The sequence below is a fragment of the Xylocopa sonorina genome, chromosome 18, assembly GCF_050948175.1.
Source record: "Xylocopa sonorina isolate GNS202 chromosome 18, iyXylSono1_principal, whole genome shotgun sequence".
NCBI lineage: Eukaryota > Metazoa > Arthropoda > Insecta > Hymenoptera > Apidae > Xylocopa > Xylocopa sonorina.
In genome coordinates, this window is record NC_135210.1 from 4,310,668 (window position 1) to 4,338,232 (window position 27,565).

Genomic DNA, 27,565 nt, shown 5'->3' on the forward strand with positions numbered 1-27,565 from the left:
AGCTCGTTCGTGGACCGTTTGTAAGATCAAGGTCGCCGGTTTCGTGGGTAAACGTCCTCGAGTCGCCTTGAGTTGCACGTTGCACCGAGCCGCGTTGCATATACGCGGTACGACTCGTCGAGACCACACGTTTACCGGCTATTATGTCCCTCCTCCGCACTCATCGCCGATACCGATGCACGATACAAAGCTACGTCTACAACGTGTCGCTTTTATCGATCAACTAAGCCGTGGCACCAGAATTATCGGTTATCGATTCTGCCAAATCGAGTTATTTGTTCGATTATTTATGTTACATGTCCGTTTTTTCTTACACACTCTGTACGCGAATCTCTTTGGACCTTGGAGCTTTCATTCGCGAACGTCAATTCTCCGATATTCTAGATTCACAATCACCATTTTTCAGGGACTGAACCAAATTAATTTCAATCAGATAGCTCAAAAAATTTGTTTTCAACAGCGATATTAACGTGTCCCCTATCTCGGCGATAAGCGCACGGTAATCGTTACGATAAAAATGTTCGCGTAATTTCATCGAGTGTTTGGTCAGCTTATGTCATCGATTTAGACTTATTATTGTCGACAAGGTGATTCGTGTATGTTACGTCAGCTCGGTTAGAAAAACTTAATTAGCAAACGTTTCCATCAAACGTCTCCATACCTACTGCTTTATCGTCCGCAACGTTCTTTCGTTCTCTGGATGCTGTCGCGTTTCGCGAAACGGTTTGTTTCGTCTTCCTGACGTTCATGAATTCCAGAGTACTCCATTGTTTTTTTTTCCTCGCCATGCCTTTCGCGGCCAGGATTAAATCTTACGGCCGGTTGGCTGGCGACAAAATTTTATTTAAGGATTTCCATGTTTTCTACGCGAAGCCTTGATTTCCCTGGATCAGCGCTACTCGCACGGTACGATCGAGCGTGGGCGTTCCAAGTTTTATTCGAGGAAAGTACGAACGCACGGCGATCCTCTCTGGATCTTTTGTACTTAAGGGCCACCGTTCGAGGAGAAGTGGGAGATCGGAGAGCAGCAAGCAATCAACACGTTTCTTCGTCGTAAACCGAACGTTGATGCTGCGTGTTCTCTGTTACAGCCGTTGCTTATCTTCTCTGTAGGGACCACGGTTCTGATTTGAATCAGAAAAAAGAGTTTCCTCGATGCTAGTTAGATGGAAATAGATTTTTTACTCGGACTTTAAATGTTTCGCTGGCAATGCGTGACAGTTGAAGGTATTCGAGGCATAACGAGACAAGATTCTGTTGAGTAAAGTTTGACGCTACGTTTCTAAGAGAGAAAAAGAGAGAGTATTTGTAATGGAAATTCAGCCATAAGGGATCAGGTAACCTAGGAATAAGGTGTGTACGTGGTAGGTAGCAAACGTTGGTAGTAGAAATCTTTACAGAATTGCCCTTAGATGCTATTAATAATATCGAAGCGTTTCACAAGAGCGAGCAATTACGGCAAGAACTTTGTCGGCGGTGTAATACAAGGTATCAGTCACGAATCGAACGCATTCGATCCTGGACACGTTCGTGTACGAGTAGAGGCCGCCGCGTTCAACTCGAGGAACGCTCCACATCCTGTAAAAGTCCCTCCGGTATAAGTTGCGAGAGAGCATCATTGGCATCGGTAGAGGATTCTCTATCCGATTCGTGATCTTTGCGAGTCCGCCTTAAGAAAACGGTCGAGCACGTAAGGTAGACGGTAGGATTGGCGTGTAACATGAAAATGAGAAAGAAAAGCAGCGAGTCTCGGAACACGCGAGCCCAGCGTACAGGGGTGAAGGGAAAGGTACAGAAAGGGGAAGCGGCGGGGATAAAAAGAGAAAGATCGTCTTGTCGAGGGTGGCGGTAAGCGAGAGAGAGAGAGAGGTAGAGAGGTAGAGGAAAGGTGAACGGCAAATAGTATGTAGAAGAGAAGAGGAAGAGGGAGATAGGTATAGAGAGGTAAAGAGAAAAGTGAGAAAAAGGGGAAGAGGATGGAAAAGGCTAGAGGAGGTGTAGAGGAGAAGGGAGTGGGATGCTGCGAGAGAAGCAAGGCAAGAGAGCAGAGTTGTGTGCAGGCGAGAGTGGACAGACGGCATACCACCACTACCGCTCCTTACCTCCCTCGATTCTCGCCGTCTTTCTATCTCTTTCCAGCGGCGTGACTTTTATTCACGGGGGCCTGCTTCCCAGCGGCCGCCTCGAACGTTCCCTCTCTGTCTCTCGATCCCCTTCGTTCGCGGCCCCTCTCTCTTTCTCTTTCACCGGGCCCGTAGTGGTTCTCCCGTGAGTCAGGGAGAGGTGCAGCGTCGAGAGCTCGCGAAATGCCAGTGATTCGACGCGACTTCGACTACGCGCACTACGAGAGTTTTTCTCCTCGCAAGACGAGGGGACGACCGTGTGCTACTCCCGATGCTCGTTCCTCTGCCCTCCGCGATAAGGGTAGAACCGCGTCGCGACGCGTCGCGCCTTGAGTACGCACCGACACCCTACGCGCACCTAACCGGCCGCTGTCTTCGCGCTGCTACTCCTCGCACCACGCCGATACTCTTGCTTATACTACTACCAGTGCCGCTACTATTCCTGTTCCACTTCCCCCCCCCCCCCCCCTCCACCACCCCTTTTTTTCTTTCATCAACCGCCCCCTATTCCTTTATTGCTATTACTATCGCCGCGTTTGGTACTGCTCCATTCCTATTGCTATTACCGTTCCATTTTTAGTTATATTTCTCTCTCTCTTTCACTTTTTGCCTCTACACTCTATTTCGGCCCACGATAGCCACGGTGTTTACGTTTTAGGTTGGACACGCGTAAAATAGTCAAATCCAACGCGTATGTGTGTGTCGATTCGTCAGCGCAAAAGCAATGTGTGTCTCGCGTGAACTCTTTTTCATAGAATCAATTTTCTTCTTGTACGTTAAGTACACTAACTCTGTCCTCTCTAAGGATTCGTGTTCGAGGCTATTAATCTAGAATGGATTTCGTAATTATCCATGTGATTCTCCCGCTGCCGGCTAAGTTTCGTAAGAAAAAAGAATTCTCCCACCTCGTCGAGGGAACGAAAACTTGTCAGATGCTCGTGGGCGAGGAGAGAGACGTCTGGGTTTTTCGTGGTTCCATAGGGCCGATCTTATTCCCTTAATTGGGGAAAAGTTTTTCAGAAGAATCGATTCGCGAGTTCTGAACCCCTAGAGTTTGAATCTCGTTCAAGGTAGATCAGAGCTTACCGCGGAGTTTGATCGTGATCCGAACGCGTTGGCGTATCGAGGCCCCCTCACGATTCGAAATCGTCTTTCTCCTATTGCGATATCGTTTGCTGCACAGCCGCTAGAATCGCCGCGTAATTTATTTTTACCGGTGCTCCATTACGTGGCTGTCACGTTGAACGAGTCGAATCGCAAACGTGAGCCGCGATAGTCCGTGATTGGAGAGAAAACGTGCGTTCCCCGCGACGTTTCTGCATGGATCGAGAGGAAGAGTTTTCGACTGAATATCCGCGAGTAAACACCGTGCCCGCGGTTTTTCCTTTTATTATTGCAAAAAACGACAGCAGCCGGTGGTTTCGTGAGTACTCGATGCGTGACCGTGATTCACTATTTCAGTAGAATTCGCGTACCACGAAATTCGCGATACAATCGTCGACGTACCGTGCCAGCTAAACGAAATTGAAGAACCACCGTACGTGGCGTCGATTGCGTCGAACGTGCACGCTATGCATACGTAGACGCGCCATTATTGTGTTGGATGTTACTCACTCGTTCCAGTGGAAATTGTGCAAAAGAGTAAAGGAAATAGTGTGGATGTTTGAGAAAAATTCAGTTCACAGTGTACAGGCTAAATCAGGATTCGCCGGTAGGAGATAATAAAGTACGAGGTAACGCAACGCGGAGAGGAAAGGGTGAAATCAGTGTCGTAATCGTTGGAGGGCGGAGAAAGTATCTTCCAGCATCTTTTCAGCGATTCTAGATGGTTTCGAACGAGGCACATATATGGAGAAGAGTATCGGCTCTCCCCGGCGAAGAACCGTCCTCCACCTTAGGACGAGAGCTGTACCATTTCGGAAGCGTCTCGATGGTAGTTGGTTTAAACGTTGCGTAGGGAGCGAAGAAATTTCAAAACCAGTTCCTGTTTGATTCGCGATATTAATCGCGGCTACGGTGCGGTTACCGCTATCGAGGCGTAGTTTCCTTGAGGCAGAACGCAGCAGGAAGATGGTTCCGCGTAGCGAGGCAACGTCGGGACGCGTTACCACGACTTAAACCGCCGCGTGGCGGTCTGGCGTTATTTTTCATGCGGCATCGCGGACGCGCCGAATCGGTCCTCGTCGAAGGAACCTGGCCGAGCGCGGTGCGACTGCGAAAAGGGCGGTGCAGAAGACCGATCCGGAGGAAGCAGGGACGACTCGGGCAACGGCACGTCGAAAAAGGAAAGTCACGGTGATTCGCGACTGGAAGACCTCGGGAGTTGCACCTTAAGATCGCAGAAACGCGCAAGCGTGTGCACGTCTCGCCGTAGAAGAGGAGAGGAACAAGACGATACAGATGAAAGAGAGACAAAGACGGAGAGAGGGAGAGGGACGAAAGGAGAACCACTGCGCGGTCTCGCGAGAGATCTCCTTATCTCTCTTTCTTCCTCTCTGCCCGGTTGGAAGGTCTCGAGGAGAACGCGTGGTTCGCTTTAAGGACCAAAACGAGACCCGCGTCCGCGAGGAATCCTTCACCGATTCCCTTCGAAGGGATATTCGATTCGCAGCGCGAGATAACTGCTAATGCTGGGAGCCAAAGGCGGAAACCATGTCGAGTCGAATGGATAGAACGTGAACGCGAGAAGAAGAGAGGAATTCAACGTGGGTTTCGTTCGCTTGTTTCTTTTCTTGCTAGAGTTTCTTGCTAGACGGGGTAGCGGTGAAATTTAAGAAAGTACGTATAAAACGTGCATACAAAATAGGTACGCTTCTATTCGAGGTGAGCAAAAAGGAATATTTCCGAGTCTCGTACACATGGGACCTCGGTACTCGAAGAAAAAGTCACGAAGACGCGCCAAGGGGACGGCGAAAGGGTAAAGGTGGACGATGAAACGCAAGACGACCATTTGAGCGGAGAGTCCGCGAAGGGCCGAACCCATGAGGCCGTTGTCCTTCGAGAACCTGAGGAGGCTCGTAGGCCGTAAGAAGGACCGTAACGAGCCGTCCTTCAAGCGTAGCGAGTCCTTTAAAAGGATATCGATTAGAAAAAGTTACCTGGACCGGGGCAAGCGACGTAACAAGCTTCAGAAAAGCTTGGAGCCCACGATCGCGCCTACCATCGAAACCAACTTCAACGAAAAGCCGGTCGAGAAGCAAACGGCGGTAATAAAGGATCAGAAACCGAAGAAGCTACAGGATGACACGTTGAGCCGCGAATCGATCAGCTACGATGAGTGGCTGCAAGGCGTCAGCTCGTCCTCCCGCGAAAAATTGGACGAGCTGCATCGGGAGAAGCAACAGAACAAGCAAAACAAACAAAACGCCTCGGGGAAGAACAAGATCTGCAAGTATCAAAATCAGAACGAGGCTGGAGCCCAACACGTGGTCGAGGAGTTAAAAGTGCTCGAGCTCGATGCATCGCCAGTGTTACCCGCGAAGCCGTTCAGAGCTTCGAACGAAACGATTCAGGAGAAGAACATCCTTCAGGAACCGTTCGTCGAGGGACCTCCCAGTGTCAGCATCAGCCTTGGTAGAGTATGGAGGGATGCGGTGCCGATGTCCTTTCCCTTGTCTTCCGGACCTTCGGTTCACCATTCGTTGGACAGTGCCTTGAAGGAGAGGAAACCTCAGCCCACTGTGGCGAGAACGGTGTCCGCCCCGGAGAAGAGCATCATCGGGAAGGACACCTCCTCGTCCGCGTTCGGTTTCTCCTTGAGGATCGCCAGGCTGGCCGATTTTCGTGCAGGGTTACTATCGTTCGTTTCTTATAGATTAGCTTTCGACGACGATGAAATGGCGAAACGCGTAGGTACCGGGCACCGAGTCCATCGCAGCCGGTGTCTTAGTAGAAAGTTAGCCGAGGTCTGGACCGTAAATGCCCACGTAAATTGAGTCGCGTTTATAAAGTTTAATTTGCCGTTCAGAAAGTTTCACGGTTAAAGAAAATACCTTTCGAGTAGCGCGTGTATGGCTATAATTCAACTTTCCTCCGATCTTTACGATTCCGTTCGCCAATTTCATCGGCAGCGAATTTCGACGTTGGTCGTGATCTCGATAATGACGTGACTTTAGGGGTACGAGGAACGTTTTCTTCAACCGAAGAACGGAGAAACCGTCGCCCAGCGTGAGCGCCGAGGGCTACTTCAAGCGAACGAACGCCTCGAGGCGGTCCAGTTCTCGACGTCGTGGAAGACGGACGTCGCAGAGGGCGAAGAAGCCGCCTCAACCCCAGCCGGTTCGATCCAACAGCCCCGTCTGGTTCGTTCCGCCGGAACGACGCCGATCGAGACGTCAGAGACGCGTCTGGCGAGAGATCAGATATTTTCCTGAAAGCGAGATACCGATGGTCGAGAGAATCGACGAATGGTCCTCGAATCTGTCCGACGATCAATTCGACGACCTGAAGCTGTTGCTTTCCGGCGATTTTAACGATCGACGGGAGGGAGGTTTGAACTCGTTGGTCTCGTCCTCGTTGGGCTCCTTCTCAGCGACCTCATCCTCCTCGTCGGCTTGTCGCGCGCCAAAGATAAGCGATTTTAACGAGGACAAGCTGTTCTCGGAGGAGCTACGAAGCAACGGTGTCCTCGCACGAAGAACCACATGGCGGCCCGTGACTTCGAACTACTTCGCCAGCAACCAGTTTCTCAGCTTTCTGTCGAAAGGCTCGGGCGGTCTTATCGGCAAAGAGAAGACGACGAGGGTAGACTCGTCGACGTACTACAGGTGTCTCTCGTCTACCGACAGCGAGACCGAGGACGAGACCAATCATCACGGTCTCGAGCGAAGGAAGAGCTCTCACGTGGCGCACAGGCAGCAACAACACTTAAAGAGGCAAAGGTCCGGGCTCAGAAGAAGGCCTCTCAGACGAAAATCTCAGCTACGCAAAGCTTCCGGACAGCCAGTCTTTCTCGTGCGAAAGTGCTCGTCCTTAAGGAAAAGACCCAGTAAGATTCCAACTAGCGTCCCGAGATGTGTATCAAATACACTTTCTAGTCCCTCTTCTATCCCCTGATCTTGACGCGAGCAATTCTCACTTTTTCCAGCCGTAGAAATTCCTTGCGAAATTTTTCATTTCACAGTAAGTTGATATTCATGATATCGACGAACGCAGACGTTTGTAGGCATTCGGTTACAAGCTTCGCGTCACTTCTTACGATTAGTCTCAAATTTACGTCCACTCTACCGCATGATCGACGTCAGTTGCGTAACACAGTCACCCAGTTTTATTTCATTGCGGTTTTTCCCTCCACTGAACTAGATACGAAACCATCCGACTAATCGCCGCCTCTGTTCGATCTGTTTCTTCATAACTCACGGACGCAATAACATACCGACTTTTGAATAAAATTAAACAGCGCAGAGAAAACATTAGAAAATCGATTAGGTATGCGTGAAAGATCGACGCGAATAAAGCAACACGTACGTCTATCATGATTGCAAAGTTTGTCGGGCTCTCATCCTCGGCAGAGAAATTCTTCGGTGGGACGTGCTAACTATAATTCGACCGTGCAATAATTCCCTTCGACGTGTTCGCATCTATAGGTTTGCGCGGAATATACACTTTGCTCAGAGGACCAGTTAGATAGCCTGAAGAGATATACACTCATGCTCCGTTGCTCCATTCCTCCTTTCCTCGCTCGACGTCTACCGTTCTGTCTCACCTGAAACGTTCCATTACCATTCCGAACGAAGATCGCTCTTCCACCAGATCCCTTTGCTACTTCCTCGTTCTTTTCGCGAGCTATCAATTTTCAAACCGAACCGCGGGAAGTCCACGTCGATTTGCATATTTCGGCAGTGATATCCCTGGTCATTTCGTAAGGAATGGTTTCATAATTGAATCAATTTGGGACAATTGAGTCATTTCCCTTGTTAGGCTACAGCTGTATCGGGCAGGGTCGTTATTCAGAGACTTTTTGCTTTGGTAGTAGGAATGTCTCGACGTGGACTCAACTTTCCACGTTACTTCATCGAGTACTCGCGATCGTTCGTGGAAAAGCGTTTGCAATTAAACGACGATGCTACTCGAAGTAAATGACGATTGCGTGCGCGCGCTGTTCGCATCGTGTAAATACTAGAGTAACAAAGGAGAGATGTTGTCATAGAAAATTGGACGATTTTTCGCGTACACGAACCGACTCGAGATCGTTAAAATAAATTCAGTGATAATGTTATATGGCCTAGTTTCGTTCAGTGCCGGTGGTTGGATCTGGAAAAATCGTGTCTCGGCCGTTTAACCGATCGATTCGAGGCATTTTCTCGAGTTACGAGGCGTGACGCCGGCATGCCAGCTCGTTTCGCGCAGTACAAGACACGTGGGCAAGCTGGTTGCAACGCAGAAGCGTACAATGCACAGCCTTTCAAGAATTTCGCGGACGAAAGAGCTCGTTGGTGCGCCTGATCATCGCGAAATTTAGTCTCATCTGCATATCGTACGGTTTACCTATGCACTGGTTGCTCCTCTTTCTCACAGTACATTCCAGTCTCCAGTAATTGACCTACAATGTCGTCGAGGTTACGTCACGCAGAAAAGCACCCCGTGAATCGAAGAATGTGGTTCTAGAACAGGTCTCGGAAATTTGCGTATCCGAAGCGCCTTGGGAATTCCTTTTCTCGGTAAATTTCATTAGTCGCGTTTGGCGAGGTCACTTTCAGTCAGGTGTCCCACCGTTTTCAACTTGCCACCGCGAATTCGCACTGGCAATTCCACAGCCGTCAGTACGAACAGCTGGACGCGTTCACCGATCGTCCTCGAAATTCCACCACCGGTTTCGTGCCACGAAGAAATTACCCCGAACGAGACCGCTATCGAGAAGCTATCGGGAGGACGTCCTTTTTAGGCCTCGATGGAAATCGATTCGATGGAATGGGCATTGAGAAATGGATCTCTCTTATTTAGCTATTCGTTCGAGGGCAGGCTGGATTCGATGCGCAATCTTCGATCCCCTCATTTACCTATTTTCGAGAACACGCGATCGGTAATTGCACGCTGGAACGACACGCATAGATGGTCCGAACAAACGACCGCCTTCGAGTATCGTTACCGTTTCGCTATTCCTGCGATTTTAATTGGGAAACGAATTAAAAATCGTTGTTCCGACGATTAACTTTTGGCTTTAGATCTTTCTCACGTGATACGAACGATATTACGTGGTCGCCGTTCGCTACTCCATCGTAGGTCGTGCTGCTTTTTATACTTGTTTGCGTAGTGTGTCACACGATTGTACGTTTTTATACGTAACAGGTACGAAAAGGCATTATTGCATATGCTAGGTCGCGACAAAAATATGAAATAATACTTTTATATGTTAAGTGTCAATCGGATACGGGACGCAGCTGGCGAACATGTTAATTGCAATCGTTTATAAATGAACCTTTACGTATTTCTGCTGCGCACGTGTCGCATTAATCATGATAATTTGTTGTTTCAGGGGACATTACGCAAAAGGGCTACGAAAAGAAACGGACACGTCTATTGCAGCAGTATGCCTCGAAGCAGCTGGGTGAGTCGGACGTTTCTTTTGCTCGCAAAGAGAATCTTGGCGAACAAGTTATGCTCATCATCGTCTCATCTTATCGAAGAACGCCCGTGGACGAGAAGCTCGCGACGATCTCATTTCGAGTCGCTACAAAGTTACCATTTCCAATTCTATCGCGGGTTATTTTTATCGCGGACAATTACTAACTGGTTCGTTTATCTAGCGCGTTTGCCGATTCCTTTAACGACGATCGCGAGTCAGCAACGGTCGTTCGCTTCTAACTCGCTCCGTAATGTTTCTTTTTGCGTGGCTCATCAATGAAACGACAGACACTTGAAAAATTTTCCAACGTACACTTGAAACGCTTTAATTCGTATCTGTCAATGAAGCATGAACTGGGACGAAAAGACTTTCCAGCATTAAACGATAATCATTGATGAACCACGGAGAACGTTGGCTAGACGAGAAGTAAGAGCGCGACTAATTCCTCGTTTTCTCTTCGATTCGACGACCCATGCATCGCGAAATTTTCCCAATGCTGGTCGTTGCTGGTCTCGCGCGGCGCGTCAAAGTGTAACGATTGCGTTCGTCGGAAACTTCTCGTCCTCGTGGCCCGCGGTAATCTCGCGCGCGTCCATTGCGCCACATCCAGACGCAACCAGTCTCTCATTCTCTCTGTGGTCGTTCGTAATATTAATCGCGTTCCGATTCTCAAGAGACACAGGCATTAGTTTCCGCGGCAACAATGCCGGCAGATGCAATCGTGACGAGAATAAAAGGAGGAACAGAGCGGACACGGCCACCGTTTTCCATTCGTCCTCACCTTCCACCGATTTTTCACGGTTACGTAATCCCCTTATCGCCACGCTCAGGGTCCCCAGTAGTTGCGTTCTTCAACAGCCGTGCCGAAGATTTTCCCGGCGACTTAACGACCGTATCGTTTTCCCCGGCAGCTCTACGCGTGTTTCGCAATTCGATTCCACCGTGTTCCCGCGAATAATGGAATCACCTCGACCGAACGAGGTGCGTTTACGTTTCACGCGGCGATACTACTCGCTACCACTTATTTCTGCGAAGAGGAACTTTCTTTTCTAGAAAATGAACATAGTTGGAAGGGACGGGGCAGAAGATGATGGAATTTGCGAGTATCCTCGACGGGGCTGGAAGGCGTGCAGCATTTAAAGTTGGCTGGTGGGCACGAGCACGCTCGTGCCTTCGGCCGCAGCTGCAATCGGTCGAACCGCTGCAATCGGTTGCGGTGTACATACTATTTAACTGTACCTGCATGCGGAAGAGCCACTTCCGCGTTATCCGCTCGTTATACGCCGTGTACATCTGCTATCGTCGCCGTACGCGACTCGAAGCGAGGACAATTTTCTCGTTGTTCGGAGTCGCGTTCGATACGTCGGTTTTTCAATCGTTTCCCCACCGCGCGGAAAATCGTCGACTGCCTGTTACCACCGCGTTTTTCCTGTTTCGATTGCTCAACGATGAGCAGCTCACCTAATTATACACCTTATACTTACTTAAAAGTTATTTGCGTGAAACGATCTAAACGTTCGCCGAGGTATTGAGAATCGTTTTTAGATAGAACATCGTCCTTCTGAACGGTGTGAAATATATATCGTAGATACGTTCGCTTAACACCAGCTGTATTCTTAGCTCGCTGATAGTCGTCACGCGTGTTTCTCTTTCTGCATTATTCAGAATGAAAAATATCGCTCGCTAAACATGGGAATAAAAAACAATAGAAACCGGAATCGTTTGAATATTCACACGAGCTAGCTATATATCTGAGTATCATAGTGTTATTTACGTGGTAACACATTGATATCTTAGGCGACATTGGATACTCGAACAATTTTTCCCACCGTCGTTCCAGGTTACGAATATTTTGCAAAGTCGAAGACGTTTTATAAAGTTCAAAATTAATGGGCAGATCGCTTAGATTACGAAAGGCTGTAGAGCATCGCGCGATGGTCGAATCGCGAGAGGAGCGATCTAAATTCCCAAGTACGAAGCGATGGTTATCCACAGGCGTGATTCTATCAAAGGGGATGGAATGTCGTGCGCGGCAGCGAACGATCGGCGTTCGATTTACACCGTTGGTCACGACTCTGTCACGGTTCGCTCGAACGTTATTAAATTCTATCAACCGTGACGTACGCGCGAGCATTAACTTCATTCTGATTGCGTCGGATCGTAATCGTAGAAACCGTGACCGTAACCGTAAACTTCGAAACGCGGCGATGTGGCTCTGCGAAACGGGGAATCTCTGTGGCCGTGGCACCGGTAAGAGTTATTTTTAATGATTAAAACCGCGCTCGAACCAGACGCAGAATACGATATGCCGCGGCGCACGCGTATCGCGCGTACCAATTACTAATGCACGTATGCGTAGACGTCGTTGGGTGTGCGTAAGGGGTTGTGAAAACGAGTCGACGAGCTTCCCCTCGTTTGAGAATCGGAACGCGAAGAGTCTGGAGGGTGGCTTTTTGCATATGCACGTGTATGGCACACAGGGGCTGGAAAGGATGGAGGAGGTGTCGACGTCCTCGGTATCGGAGGGGTCGAGAGAACGGGTTATGGAAGCGGTGGTGGTGGTGGTGGTGGCGGCGGCGTCGGCGTTGGCGTTGGCGTCGGTGTCGGAGTCGGCGTCGGTGTCGGTGGCCGACCACAGCCACGTGCACGCCGCACGCAACGCCGTGTCACGCACAACGAGAAGCGCTATCATTCAGGTAGCGCGACGCTTGCACGATTCAACCTACATATATGTATATACATATATATATACCTGACCGTGTGTGTATATATTTATATGTATATATTTCTACATTTTCGTCTGGTACCACGCCTAGAAACTATTAGAGAGTTTAGCGCTGCGGCTAATGCGAGATCTGGCCACTCTTCGCCAGCATTTAGTCACTAGAGTTTTAACATACGACACTACTTTAGTCTTGTGTGGATTGTGGTTTCGGTAGGAAACATCCGATGTTGCTACGTTCACCAACCAGTGTGCATTTTGACTGTTTACCGTAGTATTTTCGTTCTCACCGTTTTCCATTCTCTTAGCGATCTAACGTCAATTACGATTGTTTCGTTCTTACTCCCTTACGGTACCATTCCATCCGTGTTGTTCGTCCTTTGTCTAATTCAACTGTCGCCGGTTTCGCACAATGAGAAAGAGTAACCGAGGAAAGTAACCACGATGTGATAATTGAAATCTGACTTCCGGTCGTTGAAAGCAATCGTACAGCCAGGTATTGCTCGAACGAAATTAGTACAGCGCGTGAAAGTTGTTTACCGACGTATCTTTAGTTTTTTTTAACGCAACGCGGTTCGCTAGTTAGCGCGAGCCAAGCTCTTTGACATGAATTTTTCCAGGGGGCTCGTCGGAGCGGCATTGTCGACCCATGAAAGAGAGGGAGATAGAGAGAAAAGGGTTCGTCGACGTATAAGAATCGCGATATCCTTCAAAGAGAGTTGTCTTTATGCGCGGCAGAAAAAAAGAAAGAAAAAATTTATAAGGAACGCAAGCATCAGACGGGGGACCCGTGAATAGCTGACAGACCGTCGAGCACTCGTCGGATAATTGCGATGCCGTTGGTCCTCGTCTTAATTAAGCGGCGAGCCCCTCGAGCTTCGCACTTCACGGCACCGACTGTGCTCGTTGGTAAATTTTTCCGCGAATCCGATCCCTCCACGTTGGACCGCCGCGATCACGGGGAAATTCTTTCTCTTTGCCCGTCGATCTTAAACGCGGATGTACGCGAAAAATTCAGCTGATTTACCGGAAGTCAGATCTCTACGGAGCCGACTGTACATATCCAATCTTCCATCATTGTTCAATTAGCAAGATTCGTATCGTGTAAATAGTATAGAACTTATTCAGTGTTCTTTTATAACACCATCGTTGATCGTCTGTTTTAAGTGTGCACGGTTTAGATTATTTTATCCACGCACGTAGAAATCATGCACAGGGACGTTTCAAAGGGACCTCTTTTCATTTCTCTCTTTTGCCTGCTAAGTCGACTTCAAAGGATCCAAAGAGATCTCGATTGCTAGTCCCCGATTCGTCCCTGATCATGTACAGTAACGAGTTAATTGTGCTTCATCGATCGATCGAAATATACAACTAGTCGACTTCATTAATTTATTCTCACGTAATTAAAATTTCATTCGCTTTTCTTTCCTTTTTTTTCTTCTTTTTTCTTGTTCAATGATTTCGATTTCATTCTCTCTTCGATGCTGGAAACGTAAATCGCAGAGAGTCGCGAGATCGAATCCGTAGCTTAAGCCATCATCATCTCACGTTTCACGATTCATCCGTAATTAATCTCAGTAATCCGTAAAACATCATTCTCATCAGTAGTGGTCGCATACGTGCGTGTGGTTCAACCTCTTCATGTCCTATGCTAGATTACTGTAATTTTAGTCTGAAAGCTTTGTTCGTTTAATCGTCATAGTATGGTAAATGAATTCGTACGTCGTGTTCAATTCATTAAATCGTATCATGCGTGGAAATGAATGGAAAAGAAAATTCATATCTCCATATCGTCTGCTTCATTATCAATGTTAACAATGTATTTCTCGATATTTGAGCATTAAATTCTGTACGCTCTTTATAATGAGTAATTTGATAGAGAGAGCAGTTTTGAACAATTCGAAGGAGCATGGGGCTTGGAGAGGTTATCATGTTTTTCTTTGATGTAGCTCGCTTGCTTGTAATCCCTCGTGCGTACCGATTCGAGCAGAGACGCTTTTACACCTTAGATACCTTTGTAATTCGACTTAGCCGGGACCGGTTGTTCCACCTTTGAGTGACTCGGGATCGCAGCCAGGCCATCCGCGACTTGGCTCGACGCACTCGAGGATCTGCCCGCAACACCTCAATTTTTCCGTATCGGCTATTAAATCGACTCGTGGCACGAGCAGCGACAAGGCGGCCGTACACGATCGCGAACGCATCGTCACTTCCGCATACTTGCTTATCGAAACGGATGATAATCTCGGGAATTCGTGATAACGTCAACAAGGATGGCTTATGAGACATTCGTCGCTATTTACTTATACTTTCCTTCTATTTTTTAATATTTTTTTTTATTAATCTTTTCTTTTCTCTACGGACCTCTTCATCATCTCTGACAGCCAGTCTTAAAAGTGCACTGTAACTCGCGTTTAGGAATGTCTAGACGCCGGAGTCAGTTGCGAAGTAAAGGTCTGGACAATTTTCAATAACTATAAAGCCTCGTTAATTTCATATCGTCTAGCGAAGAAATTTAGAAGTAGCAACAGGATAACTAAATTGTCTGAACGCGTCTTCCTTTCGAGATAAGCTCAGTTCGAGAATGCGTCGAACGTTGAAACACACAGTTTTATTTGGACCACTGGAAATCAGTAATAGGAACTATCCTAACAATGTTTAAAGTTACGCGGGAATATTTACGATTGGCCAGAAATATTGTATGCGGTGAAAGATACATAGACGCCAGGTTTAAATGGAAGTGGCAACAAATCTATCGGCGATAAAACCGCGGAACACGTTAGTCTGGTGCGTTAGTCATACCACCGAAGGAGTCGCGTCGTATTCCAAGCAGAAAGTCTTTGAAAGCTGCCCAGTGTTCAGATTACGTGGAAGTTGTCCCGTCGCCGAGATTGAATCGCGTCACAGCCCACCTCCTCTTCCGACCTCTCCGCGCCACTGCAGAGCTGCGAACAATCGATAAAAGTGAAATCGTCGTCGCAGCTTCCGAAGGTGGAACGACCGATCGTCGACAGCGCCGCGTTTAGAACCTGCCCAAACGAATGACCCTCTTCAAGCCCCATTCCAATGGAATTACGTCGAGACGAGTGGACTGAACTTCTTCCCACCGCGTTGGATCTCTCTTAACTGGAATTGGTAGACAAACTTTGCGAGAAGCAAGCACACTTTGATCCCAAACAAGTACCTTCGAACACTGTTCTTCTCTACGTGTCTGGCTAGAATTTTGGTAGCTTCAAAATCCGGTGGCTCGACTTTCTAAAAACGGTCTAAATGTCTAGATGTACATAACGGTGAAAGTGTCCAGTCGTCTCGCGCGATCCAAGCACGAAATGAATGACACCCAGCCACGGGTGTTCTTTGTTGGGTTCGGTGGTAGAGAGGACGCAACAGCCCGATAGCGAAGTGAACGATACGTAGCGGGTTCCTGTCGGTCCTGGTAGATCTCCTTTCTTTGTCTATGTGGCGTTGTTGTTGTTGTGTTGCATGCAGGAGGCCGGCTAGTACCTGGCGGGATCGCCAGTCCCCCGGGGTCTGGCGGCTCCACCGGAAACACCGGGAACTTGAACTCGGCGGCTGCGAGACGCGGCAATCGCAGACTCACGCGCAATGAGAGCCGCTATCATTCCGGTGAGTACATCAATGCCTACGAAAAGAAGCGTTAGCGGGTCCTTAACCCTCGGACGACGGCGTTTCCTAACTACACGCGTTATTATCGTCTGCGTATTCAAACTAGAGATCCCCCTCGTCCCCCGCCGCTCGACGAGTACGTATCCTCGATAAACCGGCTTCTCGTCCTCCTCGTCGCTGCTTTCCCTCTTCTTCTCTCTCCCTTCGATACGATTTCCCTTCTATTTAGACGATTCGTGAACGGTCCCCGAACGTGTCCTTTTTCTTTCCTCCTTGTACGTCTCCGTTCTTCTCCCTGTGGAAGCTTTTTTTCCCGTTTGCGCAATTAAAATTCAACAAGAGAGAGAGAGAGTCGATCGGTGGTAATGCTTCTTTCGTGTCGTCTCGTTCGAATACTGGAGAGGTATTTGAGTATTCTGCGCAGCGGAGCTCTTGTCGAGCAGCCACTCGGAGATATTCAAATTTCACGAAAGAATTAGCAACGAGGCCGTCGTCGCAAGGGTTAATCCAGCAACCGTAGAAACTAGAAGCTACAGATTCTCGATCAATAAAATCCCGCGCTGCCATTCTCGTACAGCGTCGCGTTGGACTTTAGCGAACCGGAAGAAACAAATTCTCGCTTTTTCGTTTATCGATGGGAGAAACGTTTAAGCATTTTTGGAGCATCTTTTTTTTTATTCTTTTTTTCATTAGCTACGCGTGTTAATCGGACGTTATCAAACGGTACCGCGGCACACGTATATCGGTACTTGAGAGCCTAGAATCTGCTACATTGGACACGCTTGAAAAAATCGTAATTTGCGTCTGAACAATTGCGCTGCATTAAGCTCGATTAGCTCGGTACATGGAAACATGCTTCACAAGTGCAAGGAATGCGCTTTCGGTGCAAATGGTCTTCAGGCTGTGATAAAGCATTTTCTGCGTATAGAGACGCGTATACGTGCAATTACTTGTAAGCAAAATCAGTAGCCGATAGATACGAGGTGACTATCCTTTCTGACGAAGACTTGGAACCGCGAGCGAACCGTACGGTTCTTCGTTTCTTCCGCGATAAGTCGGATTGCAACATTTTCAAAGTTCCTCGGCAATCCCCGAGCCGGTCGCGATCGGAAATCGGTATCGAAAATGGTTTCGAGGCTCGCGCGAGCTCAAAAGCCGGTTTCTTGGCGGTGTTCGTCGGAATGGAACGAAAACCGAACGGTTCTTCGCGCGTAAATGTCTGCATAGAAACTTCATTTATCTAGAGGCAGAGCGGAGAAGCTTGACCGGCACACGGGCAATCTCGCAGCTGGTGCACCGTTACTACTCGAAAAAGACGAAGAAGATAAGTCGGTGCCCGTCCGAGGAACGTCCGCGCGCGGTTACACGCAAATACGCTCGCGAATCGAACGGTTCCGGTATTCACCTGATGCCGTCCCTCCTTTTTCGATATCGAGCATGCTCTCTTTGTACGTTCCAACTTTTTTCAGCGTTCAAACGTTTATCCTTCCTCGTGAAAATGGGTATAACACTTATCTCCTATCCTCGATATGCAGTCCTTCCAGTCGTCTTCACGCCATTAAAAAATCAATGAGGAAGAGTTAATAACTTCGAACCAATGAAAAGAACAAGGTTGCTTGCTTCGATACAGAGTACAGTATTTAGATAGAAGCAGCACTCACTCGTGGAACAGTTAGATCGTGTAGATCGAGGGACGAGCGTAGAAACTTCTGAAAGATGTTGGAAAATGACAATTCGTTCGGTCTCGTCGGCGATGTAAGGTCGATTAGAATGTAGACCGAAGCGTAATAGAGGCGAGCGGATTCGGTCAGCGAGCCGGTGCATTTCCGGTCAGTGGTATATTTGTATCGTTATTACGACATCGTGCAACATCGGGACGCGGTTTGTTACGTGGAGCGGTTACGCGATTCCACATGAGAGTGCGTGTAACGCGTGTAACGATGGAAATAAGAGAATTCGATACGGTGGTTTGCTGAAAAATCTCGGATAGATTACCCGGGAAGGAGCTCCTCGCGGCTCGACTTTGAAAATTTAACTCTGAAACGCGTTTGAATTCCTTTCACGCGAAACGAACTGGAGAATCTCGAACGTTTCCACGATAAATGAAGTATCTATGCCGAGCAACAAAATTGCCAAGAATCGAGAAACGTATGCGCGTGCACACTTGCACACACGTACACAGAAACGTTGCATAAAAGCTTTGCCGCATACGATTTTCGCTAAGACATAGAATTCTCGGATTTTGTTGCGCGTCTTCTTTGATAAGAAAAAGTAAGAAACGTTGAAAGTCGATGTGCTGCGAAAATTTGGAAGTTTATCCGGTTGATTATGCGACTCTGAATGCACAGAGGTGCGCCAGGAGGCGGTGCAGCAAGCTTTGGCAGCGATGCAGGGCCGTCCGAAGCCATCGCTGCCGATGCCATCGAAGAGAACCTCCGTGATGGCTAGGAGTCCCGACCGGGAACGTCGCGACAGCGGTGAATCGAGTAGCGACGAGGACAGCGTGGTCACCGAAGAGAGCCCCGGCGCCGGTGGTCCAACGGGTAATATATCCTCGAATCTTATTGTTTCTCTCTGTATCCTCCTTCTCGAGGCGCACTACCTATAAATTGCACGCGTTCGTTCGGTTAGCTGACCACTCGATCGGTTATCTATTTGCACTCGGCAAATGATGGAACTGGTTATGCGACTTTTCCATTCAACGGAGCCGCTTGAATTCCGTTGCCTAATGCGAATCCGTTGTCAAGATACCTGGTCCAACCTCGAGACAACAGACTCGCTATACAGACAGAGGATGCACGCTTTAACTATACACGACGGGATATATACCTTGCAAGGTGTTGAAGGTACAAGAGAAAAATGTTTCCATAAAAGTCCACGAGTTACTCCTCACCGTGTCTAGTTGATGCGGACATTCTCGAACTTATCCAGCGAGAAATAATGCTAGAGAGAGGTTTGTGCCCCTCGAAGTGATCCACGCGGGGAATTGTAGGCACAGGGCTGTCGGACACCAGCAGCACCGGTTCGGCGCGAGACACGCCTCCGCCTCCGAGACCACCGGCTAGGAGACCTCCTGGTGCGGACATCACCGACATCGCGGAATACACGCCCCATGCCTACTGTAATATCCAACCCCCGGACGTGACGCACATCAGCAACACACCGGCCGCGCAGCAGTCGACCAGACGGCCAGGCGCCGATCGCGTTAATCGTTACCATGTCGTCGAGGATCAGAACAACACCGGGACCACAGGCCGGTGGAAGGTCTCCGCGAAGATACAACAGTTGCTCAACACGTTGAAACGGCCGAAACGGCGGCCGTTGCCCGAGTTCTACGAGGACGACGACATCGAGCTCGAGATCGCTGCCAATCCGAAGGACCCGAATGCTCCAAAGCCTGAGGGCGGTTCTATGACCTCCGCGGTCGGCGAACAGACATCGGTCGCGACCGGCTTGCCCAGGTCGCTCGAAACTGCTATACAAAGGTGGGCAACCGGACAAACGTCGCTCGTGCTTTTTGTTTCGTCTGTTTGCGTCATCAAACGGGTCGACCCTTTAGGGCACGCTGTGCGCACCGTGAAGCCAACTAGATTCTAGCAATCTCACGAGTGTAGTCGATTAATTTAGCTTCTAACTTGTTGATTTTTAATAATTTCACTAGTGGAAAGTCGAGGATTTCATGGGAATTGTTTCACAGGTACGGCTTGGCATCGTACAAGGCGCCAGTGGCAACCGTTCTCGATCCAAACGGCAAACTTTGCGTAACGCTGACTTATGGCAAACTGCTAAGTCGTTCTCATAAAATAGCCTACACCTTGCTGAACAAAGCCCTCAGTCGTAGCGGTGACTGCTGTCTGAAGCCAGGCGATCGAATCGCGCTGGTTTATCCCAACAACGACCCGATAAGCTTCATGTGCGCTTTCTACGGTTGCCTTCAGGCTGGTATCGTACCTGTGCCGATCGAGGTACCTTTAACTCGTCGAGACGCAGGTTCGCAGCAAATTGGTTTTCTTCTCGGGAGTTGTGGTATTCAGGTAAATTCGAGGATCAAAGACGTTGACGTAATCTATTCGTGGGGATGAGGTCTAACGCCAAAATCGTCTCTAGGTGGCATTAACCAGCGAAGCTTGTCTGAAAGGCCTGCCAAAGACCGCAGCCGGCGAAGTAGTCGCGTTCAAAGGCTGGCCAAAACTCCATTGGTTCGTCACCGAGCATTTGGGCAAAACGCCGAAAGACTGGCTGCCACCGCCGCGATTGACGGACGACACGCCAGGGTACATTGAGTACACCACGGACAAGGATGGCTCGGTGATGGGAGTGACGGTGACTCGATCGGCGATGCTGGCGCATTGTCGGGCTCTGACGCAAGCCTGCGGCTACACGGAAGGGGAGAACGCCGTGTGCGTGTTGGACTTCAAACGGGAGGTCGGCCTCTGGCACAGCACCCTCACCAGCGTCCTGAACGGGATGCACGTGATTTTCATCCCGTACGCTCTGATGAAAGTGAATCCTGCGAGTTGGATGCAAATGATCACGAAGCATCGTGCCAGCGTGGCCGTGGTCAAGTCGCGAGATCTTCACTGGGGTCTCTTGGCCACGAAAGATCACAAAGATATCTCTTTAGCATCGCTGAGGCTGTTGTTGGTTGCCGACGGTGCCAATCCATGGTCCCTCTCTTCCTGCGATCAGTTTCTCTCGGTATTCCAGTCGAAAGGTCTGCGACCAGACGCTGTGTGTCCGTGTGCATCTTCCAGCGAAGCTCTCACCGTATCGGTCAGAAGACCAGGCCGTGCTGGAGTGAATGCCACTGGTCGTGGCGTACTCTCCATGTCTGGTCTGAGTTACGGGGTTGTCAGAGTGGATCAAGAGAATTCTCTCACTTCCTTGACGCTTCAAGACTGTGGTCAAGTCATGCCCGGAAGTAAGTCCTCCTTAAAGTCGATCCGTAGACTAAAGTTTGGCGTAACGAGAGGACATCAATGCAACACGTTACAACACGAATGAGTCACGTCTGCGTGGGTTTGCCAGGCTTGCATTGGTACCCTTTGTCGTCGTGATTCATACTGTGATCGGAACGAATAAAATTGGAAACATTTCTCTTCTTCAGGTATCGTGGTTGTGATCAAAATGGAAGGGCAACCGTTTATCTGCAAAACCGACGAAGTAGGCGAGATTTGTGTGCACAGTTCGGCGACAGGAAACCAATACTGGGGATTACAAGGACTGACGAATAATACGTTTAAAGTATCCCCGCTCCAAGCCGATGGAACCCCGCTCGGTGACGTGGAATACACTCGTTCTGGTTTATTGGGTTTCCTCGGCCCCGGTGGTCTCGTATTCGTTTGTGGTTCGCGCGACGGTCTTATGACAGTCACAGGAAGGAAGCATAACGCCGACGATATTATCGCCACGGTTCTGGCCGTCGAACCGATGAAATTTATTTACCGCGGTAGAATAGCCGTTTTCAGCGTACGTGTCCTTAGGGACGAACGAATATGTGTAGTCGCGGAACAACGGCCCGATTGCAGCGAAGAGGAAGTACGTTTTCAACGCTGTTCACGAATCAGCTGAGTGCGAACGGTACGCCGCGAACACGATGTAACTAAAGGATTGATTTTTCCAGAGTTTCCAATGGATGTCACGAGTCCTGCAAGCGGTGGATTCCATTCACGCTGTCGGAATATACTGTCTCGCGTTGGTCCCACCGAATTACCTTCCGAAAACACCGCTGGGCGGTATTCATCTATCGGAAACGAAACGTCGTTTCCTAGAGGGTACTCTACACCCGGCTAATGTCCTTCTTTGTCCGCACACTTGCGTTACCAATCTACCGAAACCACGCGAAGTCCATTCAGGTAAGCGATTGCACATTCACCAGTGAGTACTATCCCCGAACCGGATGTTGATTAAAAAATACGGACTTTCAATGAATTACATGAATGTCAGCAAGTACAAAGACGTATATACGCTCTTTTTTTTTCGTTGTAACATTACTTCATTTTTCTTTACCTATTTAGAATTTAAGCGAAGACCCATAGAATTGGTACGAAATTTACTGAATTCAAGTCGTCGACGACGAATAAAAGTGGCACGCGGTATCAGTAGAAGATTGACCAATTTGTTGGATCATTTCGCTTAAATGTACATGAGAATGATTACTGGGAGAATGAATGAGCAGTTCTTTACAATTAATTCGCGATCACAGATTTTGCTCTGTTTATTCAGAAATTCTAATTAACGCGGAGGGTTGTAACACTTACGCTTTCTTATAAAGTCGTCCAGTAGGCTTTAGTAATTTAGCACAGATGTATAAAAGTATATAACTGTCTCTTGCTACATATCATGTATTGTTAACCCGCCCATCACACTAAAATATTTAATGCTTAGCATGTTATTCTATTATTTTTGCCCTTCTTTCTTTTGGCTGAGTTCCGAACACCCTGTAGTGATCCAAGCCTATAGACAAATTGTTCTAGCGATGTGAGATTCTTTTCAATCTTCAGTTCCTCAAAAACGAAACAAAATAATCGCACAATTATCACTGTTGACGGTTTCGGGTGTGAACGTATATTCTTTACGAAGAAATTAATTCAGCGCTTGGCAAGCATCGTGGTTATAGCATTATCTGGTATCGTATGGCACATGGTTACACTCTTCTAGACACCGATGCGTACATCCAAATATCAATGCTGTATGATACATACATCGGCTGTAAAGGGCTGGTTACCCCTAAAATTAATTGCATTTCGGCTGTGGTTCGATCGCACTGTACCCTTTATGCAAATGCTTTAATTTCACATCGCTACTTCATTATACGTCTTTCGGAGAAGCACCGAATTATTTTGTTTATTAAGTATGTACAGTCCATGGAATGCTCGGAGCACGTCTGTATAGAAGGACGTGCGTTAATCACCTTTCGACAATAACGAAACCAGTTCACGAACCTAGCTTTGATTTTCCGGCCTCAGTCAGGGGAGAGTGTGTGAGCTACTCATTATTGGGTTGAGTGTTTGTGTTGGTTTACTAACGGAATGGTGCGGGGGCGTGTAGCGGGGGATTCTGTTGCAGACGTTGGTCCGGCCAGTGTCATGGTGGGCAACATTGTTCAGGGTAATAGACTGGCTTCGGCACAGGGACGAGACATGGGAGTCCTGGACGAGGACAGTGATAGCGCCAAAAAGGTTCGTCTTTGATAAAAATAGTACCTTTTCTGACGTTGTCCGTGTACTGTCTTCTAATTCAAGTATCTAATTTCAGTATCAGTTCATTTCGGAGATTCTTCGATGGCGTGCCGTCAGTACCTCCGACCATGTGATTTTCACGTCGCTAAACGCGAAGGGGGCAGTGGCAACGTCTTTGTCCTGTTCGCAGTTGCACAAGAAAGCCGAACGAATTGGGAATTTGTTGTTGGACCGCGGAAGAATCAATACCGGGGACCACGTGGCATTAATATTTCCTCCTGGTACAGACTTGATATGCGCGTTTTATGGTTGCCTTTATGTTGGCGCCGTGCCAGTTACAATTAGGCCGCCTCACCCGCAAAACCTCCAGACCACTTTACCAACTGTTCGCATGATCGTGGACGTCAGTAAGTCCGTGCTCGTGCTCACCAATCAAAATATTCTGAAACTGCTGAAGACGAAGGTACATCGATCTCTCACGTTATCTATACCCTCCGCGATAACATTTAGCATTCCACTTTTAGCTCTTTAATTGCTAGCCTTGAACGGTTAAAGTGTACCATCAATTTTTTACGTATCATTAACAACAACGTGTGATAATGTCGTACAGGAAGCGAACAATGTTGTCGAGACTAAGGGTTGGCCGACGATTCTCGATATGGACGACATGCCAAAAAAGAAACTGCCCGTTATGTATCGAGCACCGACAGCGGAGATGCTGGCTTATCTAGATTTTAGCGTCTCGACAACGGGTATGCTCGCTGGAATTAAAATGTCTCACGCAGCAGTAACGTCTCTGTGTCGTGCCATGAAACTCGCCTGCGAATTGTATCCATCGAGGCACATCGCGTTGTGCCTGGATCCCTACTCTGGATTGGGATTTGCTCTCTGGTGTTTAAGCAGTATATACAGCGGTCATCATTCTATACTTATACCACCGTCAGAGGTTCGTTTCCATAGACCATCGTTGGTAGCCCGAGAACTAAGAGAAAATTTGTAATGTTCCTCTTTACAGGTGGAAGCTAACCCAGCGTTGTGGCTGTCAGCGGTCAGTCAATCGAGAGTAAGAGACACGTTTTGCTCTTACGGTGTGATGGAACTGTGCACAAAGGGTCTCGGTTCGTCCGTTCACGCTCTGAAAGCGCGAGGCGTCAGTTTGGCCTGTGTCAGAACGTGCGTCGTGGTCGCCGAGGAGAGACCACGAATCGCACTTACAACGAGCTTCAGTAAACTCTTTTCTGCTTTGGGTCTGAGTCCCCGTGCCGTTTCAACCTCGTTCGGGTGTAGAGTGAATACAACTATTTGCCTACAGGTTTGTATTTCGTTGTAATACACTATATGCTCGCTGAACGAAAGATCCGAGTTTCCCCGTTGTTTCACGTTGAATAATATTCTCGATCTAGGGAGCATCGAGTCCAGAACCTTCCACGGTATACGTTGATCTCCGTGCATTACGTAACGATCGTGTGTCTCTGGTGGAGAGGGGTAGTCCGCACTCTTTATGCTTGATGGAGTCAGGCAAATTACTCCCCGGGGTGAAAGTAATCATTGCAAACCCGGAAACAAAAGGACAGTGCGGGGATTCTCATTTGGGCGAAATTTGGGTGCAGTCCGCTCACAATGCCAGCGGCTACTTTACCATATATGGCGACGAGAGTGATTACGCGGACCACTTTAACGCCCGCCTCGTGACAGGAAACACGAACGAAGTTTACGCGAGAACCGGCTATCTCGGTTTCTTGAGACGCACCGAGAGCGTGCAACAGTCGGTTATCAGTGACATTCCCGGTGACACTTCCGCCGAGGCGGATCTCGTTCCTGGAGACGCCGAGTTACACGACGCTGTTTTCGTGGTCGGCGCTCTTGACGAAGCAATTCTACTTAGAGGAATGCGGTACCATCCCATCGACATTGAGAATAGCGTAATGAGGTGTCACAAGAAAATTGCGGAATGGTAAGTCGAATAGGGATAGATGTAATAATGAGATAGTTAATGTACTGAAGAAATATTTATTGCATTAGAGGTATACAATATGCAACGAATGTTTCCAGTATTGGGTTGAAAGTATTGTTAAAATATTTATACGATTCGCAGCGCCGTATTTACGTGGACCAACCTCCTAGTAGTAGTGGTGGAGCTCGACGGAAGTGAAAGCGAAGCGTTAGATCTCGTTGCATTGGTTACCAGCGCAGTACTCGAAGAGCATCACCTAGTAGTCGGTGTGGTGGTCGTGGTGGATCCCGGAGTAGTTCCGATAAATTCGCGCGGCGAGAAGCAGCGAATGCACTTGCGCGACGGTTTCCTAGCGGACCAACTCGATCCTATCTACGTGGCGTATAACATGTGAGCGATATCGGAGGACACAGCGAATGCATTACATGCTGAACAGCGCGGGGCTGGTATCGTACTTTCCAGTCACGTTGCCCCTACTCCCATGTCGGCACACAGGTATACACGGCTCGAAGTCGCAAGCTGCATTTCAAATTTTTATCCTCCTTCGAGGAAGACGATCTGTCTGAGAAGAAGTTTGAATATATTACGAGGACTCTACGTATTTTTAAAGCGAACGTCGTCCCTAAACAATTTATACCCTTCCCTCAGGAGAGAAATAAGTATATTCTAATCTTTTATCGCGTTAATCTATTAAAAAGAATAAGAAAGTTTGTTGCACTTTAACACTTCAAACCACTCGGTTACCATTAATTGCAGTAACGATGGAAAATGTTGCTTTCTAGACTCAAATCCAATTAAAAAGTCATCATCGGATAATTGTACACGAAACAATGAATGATAAATCGGAATGATACGCATAGCGCATAATTAATTGCTTACGTAACTCTACGTACAGAATCAACGAATCAACCTACAGCGAAGGAGCGACGAAATGCGCGAAACCAATCTCAGATACCTTCGAATGTCAGACTGCCACGAGAAGAATGTACAGCTCAGGCTGTATCCGCGACAAATCGTGCTTTTATACGTCGTATTACCTGAATGCTAGAATGACGAACAGCACGTACCATTCATTATTTATCAACGACATCGGAACGGTAGTGAGCTTTTTTACAAGTGGAAAGATGGAAGAAGTTATTTTAACAGAAGTGTAACTTAAATAGGTGAGTTTCACAAGGAGGACTGAATTATTCCGCGGACTGCGTACAGTTGTACGCAACTCTCTTGATATCTATTGGATATGTCTATTAAAAGGAGAAAAACGAAAAAAAAGAATTTGATACACTTTATCGTAGACTCGTGTAGCTTCACGATTTTTTACCACGTAAAGTAACGATTAGCTAACGTAATCATACTATTCTAACGTAAAAAGTTTCTCATCTGTCGACAGTTTTTCTAATGTATCGCCGCTGAAAGGGAAAGCATATATACGGTTCGCTGTCGCTCTGACTACATCTAATTTTATGGAATTACGTTCGGTACAGTTTTCTGTGTTGTCTGGTATCGTATAACGATTTCCATGTGAATCGATTTGGAAGCGTGACCGAGTGGTTCCAAATCGGTGACGAGTTTGTTCCGTATTTAGCTGCGTCGCGCACAACACCGCATTTTTATACGTTAGAGTATTTACATTATATTCTGCAGCACGCAATGAACTTAGAAGTCGACATTTTTTTGATACGCTCGCCCATTAAATCTCCGGTGTTCGTTTTATCTTTGCGACATATATGAAGTAACAGATATAATTTTAAAACGTAAAGCGATTCATCGAGCAGACGATTTATTGCGTGCTGAGAGGGTACACTTTATACAACCATCCGGAAACCTGATCACTTGGCCAATTTTTTCATTAGAAAAGAGTAATCACATTAAAGTGAATTCGCATCTCAGGGTTTTAGATCGTTTGTGACAAATGGTTATATATTTCGAAGTAACTATTTAGAACGACCCTTTTTGGATAACATTTTAAACGAAAGACACAAGAATCACAATAGCACAAAGAATTCGAACGAAAGTGAGATGAATGCAAGTAGCGTCGATGCGTTTTACTCTGCGATTTTCGATCGATACACGGAGTCGGCGTAGAAAAGTTACCCTCGAACTATGAATGTCGGTGAACATACGCGGCAGATATTTACACGCCAACTTTCTTCTACTTCTGTTTCTACTTTTTTATGCACAAACGTGTTCTCGTCGTAAACTGGTCCTCTTGACCAAAGCTCAATCTACGTGGATCGACAACGCTACCGCTCTAGTTAACTTTCGTGTTGGAATTGTTCGCGTCGGCCACTTTTAATTTCATTTTATTATTTTGTTACGTGTTAAAATTATATCAGACCAGAGATGATACTTTATTCGACCCTTGGATAGTTGTTCGTATCAGAGTTTTACGAT

The 27,565-nt window shown here is 47.7% G+C and overlaps 1 protein-coding gene across 9 annotated transcripts; it reads left to right on the plus strand.

Moving 5' to 3' along the window:
• The first annotated feature begins 4,959 nt into the window (after positions 1-4,959).
• On the plus strand, positions 4,960-25,880 carry LOC143431605 (disco-interacting protein 2 homolog A-like). Of its 9 annotated transcripts, none has more exons than XM_076908477.1 (17): positions 4,960-5,922; positions 6,239-7,110; positions 9,598-9,669; positions 12,168-12,383; positions 15,899-16,036; positions 18,385-18,579; positions 19,029-19,521; positions 19,734-20,070; positions 20,144-20,957; positions 21,144-21,574; positions 21,660-21,891; positions 23,105-23,217; positions 23,294-23,680; positions 23,828-24,163; positions 24,233-24,529; positions 24,621-25,171; positions 25,313-25,880. In XM_076908477.1, the coding sequence occupies exons 1-17, from the start codon at positions 5,105-5,107 to the stop codon at positions 25,563-25,565; spliced, it is 6,555 nt and encodes a 2,184-aa protein (XP_076764592.1). In that variant the 5' UTR covers positions 4,960-5,104; the 3' UTR covers positions 25,566-25,880. The 9 variants fall into 9 exon arrangements, with proteins under 9 accessions (XP_076764592.1, XP_076764598.1, XP_076764590.1 ...); XM_076908475.1 differs by having other exon boundaries at positions 4,961-5,922; positions 23,087-23,217; XM_076908476.1 differs by having other exon boundaries at positions 4,961-5,913; positions 23,087-23,217.
• Positions 25,881-27,565: the final 1,685 nt, after the last annotated feature.

Excerpts from the sequence above, each read along its gene's own strand:
- LOC143431605 (XM_076908475.1), top strand. The coding sequence starts at position 5,105 with ATGAGGCCGTTGTCCTTCGAGAACCTGAGGAGGCTCGTAGGCCGTAAG. Across the intron at positions 19,522-19,733 it reads CTCGAAACTGCTATACAAAG|GTACGGCTTGGCATCGTACA; the intron begins GTGGGCAACCGG and ends ATTGTTTCACAG. Across the intron at positions 24,530-24,620 it reads ATACAACTATTTGCCTACAG|GGAGCATCGAGTCCAGAACC; the intron begins GTTTGTATTTCG and ends TTCTCGATCTAG.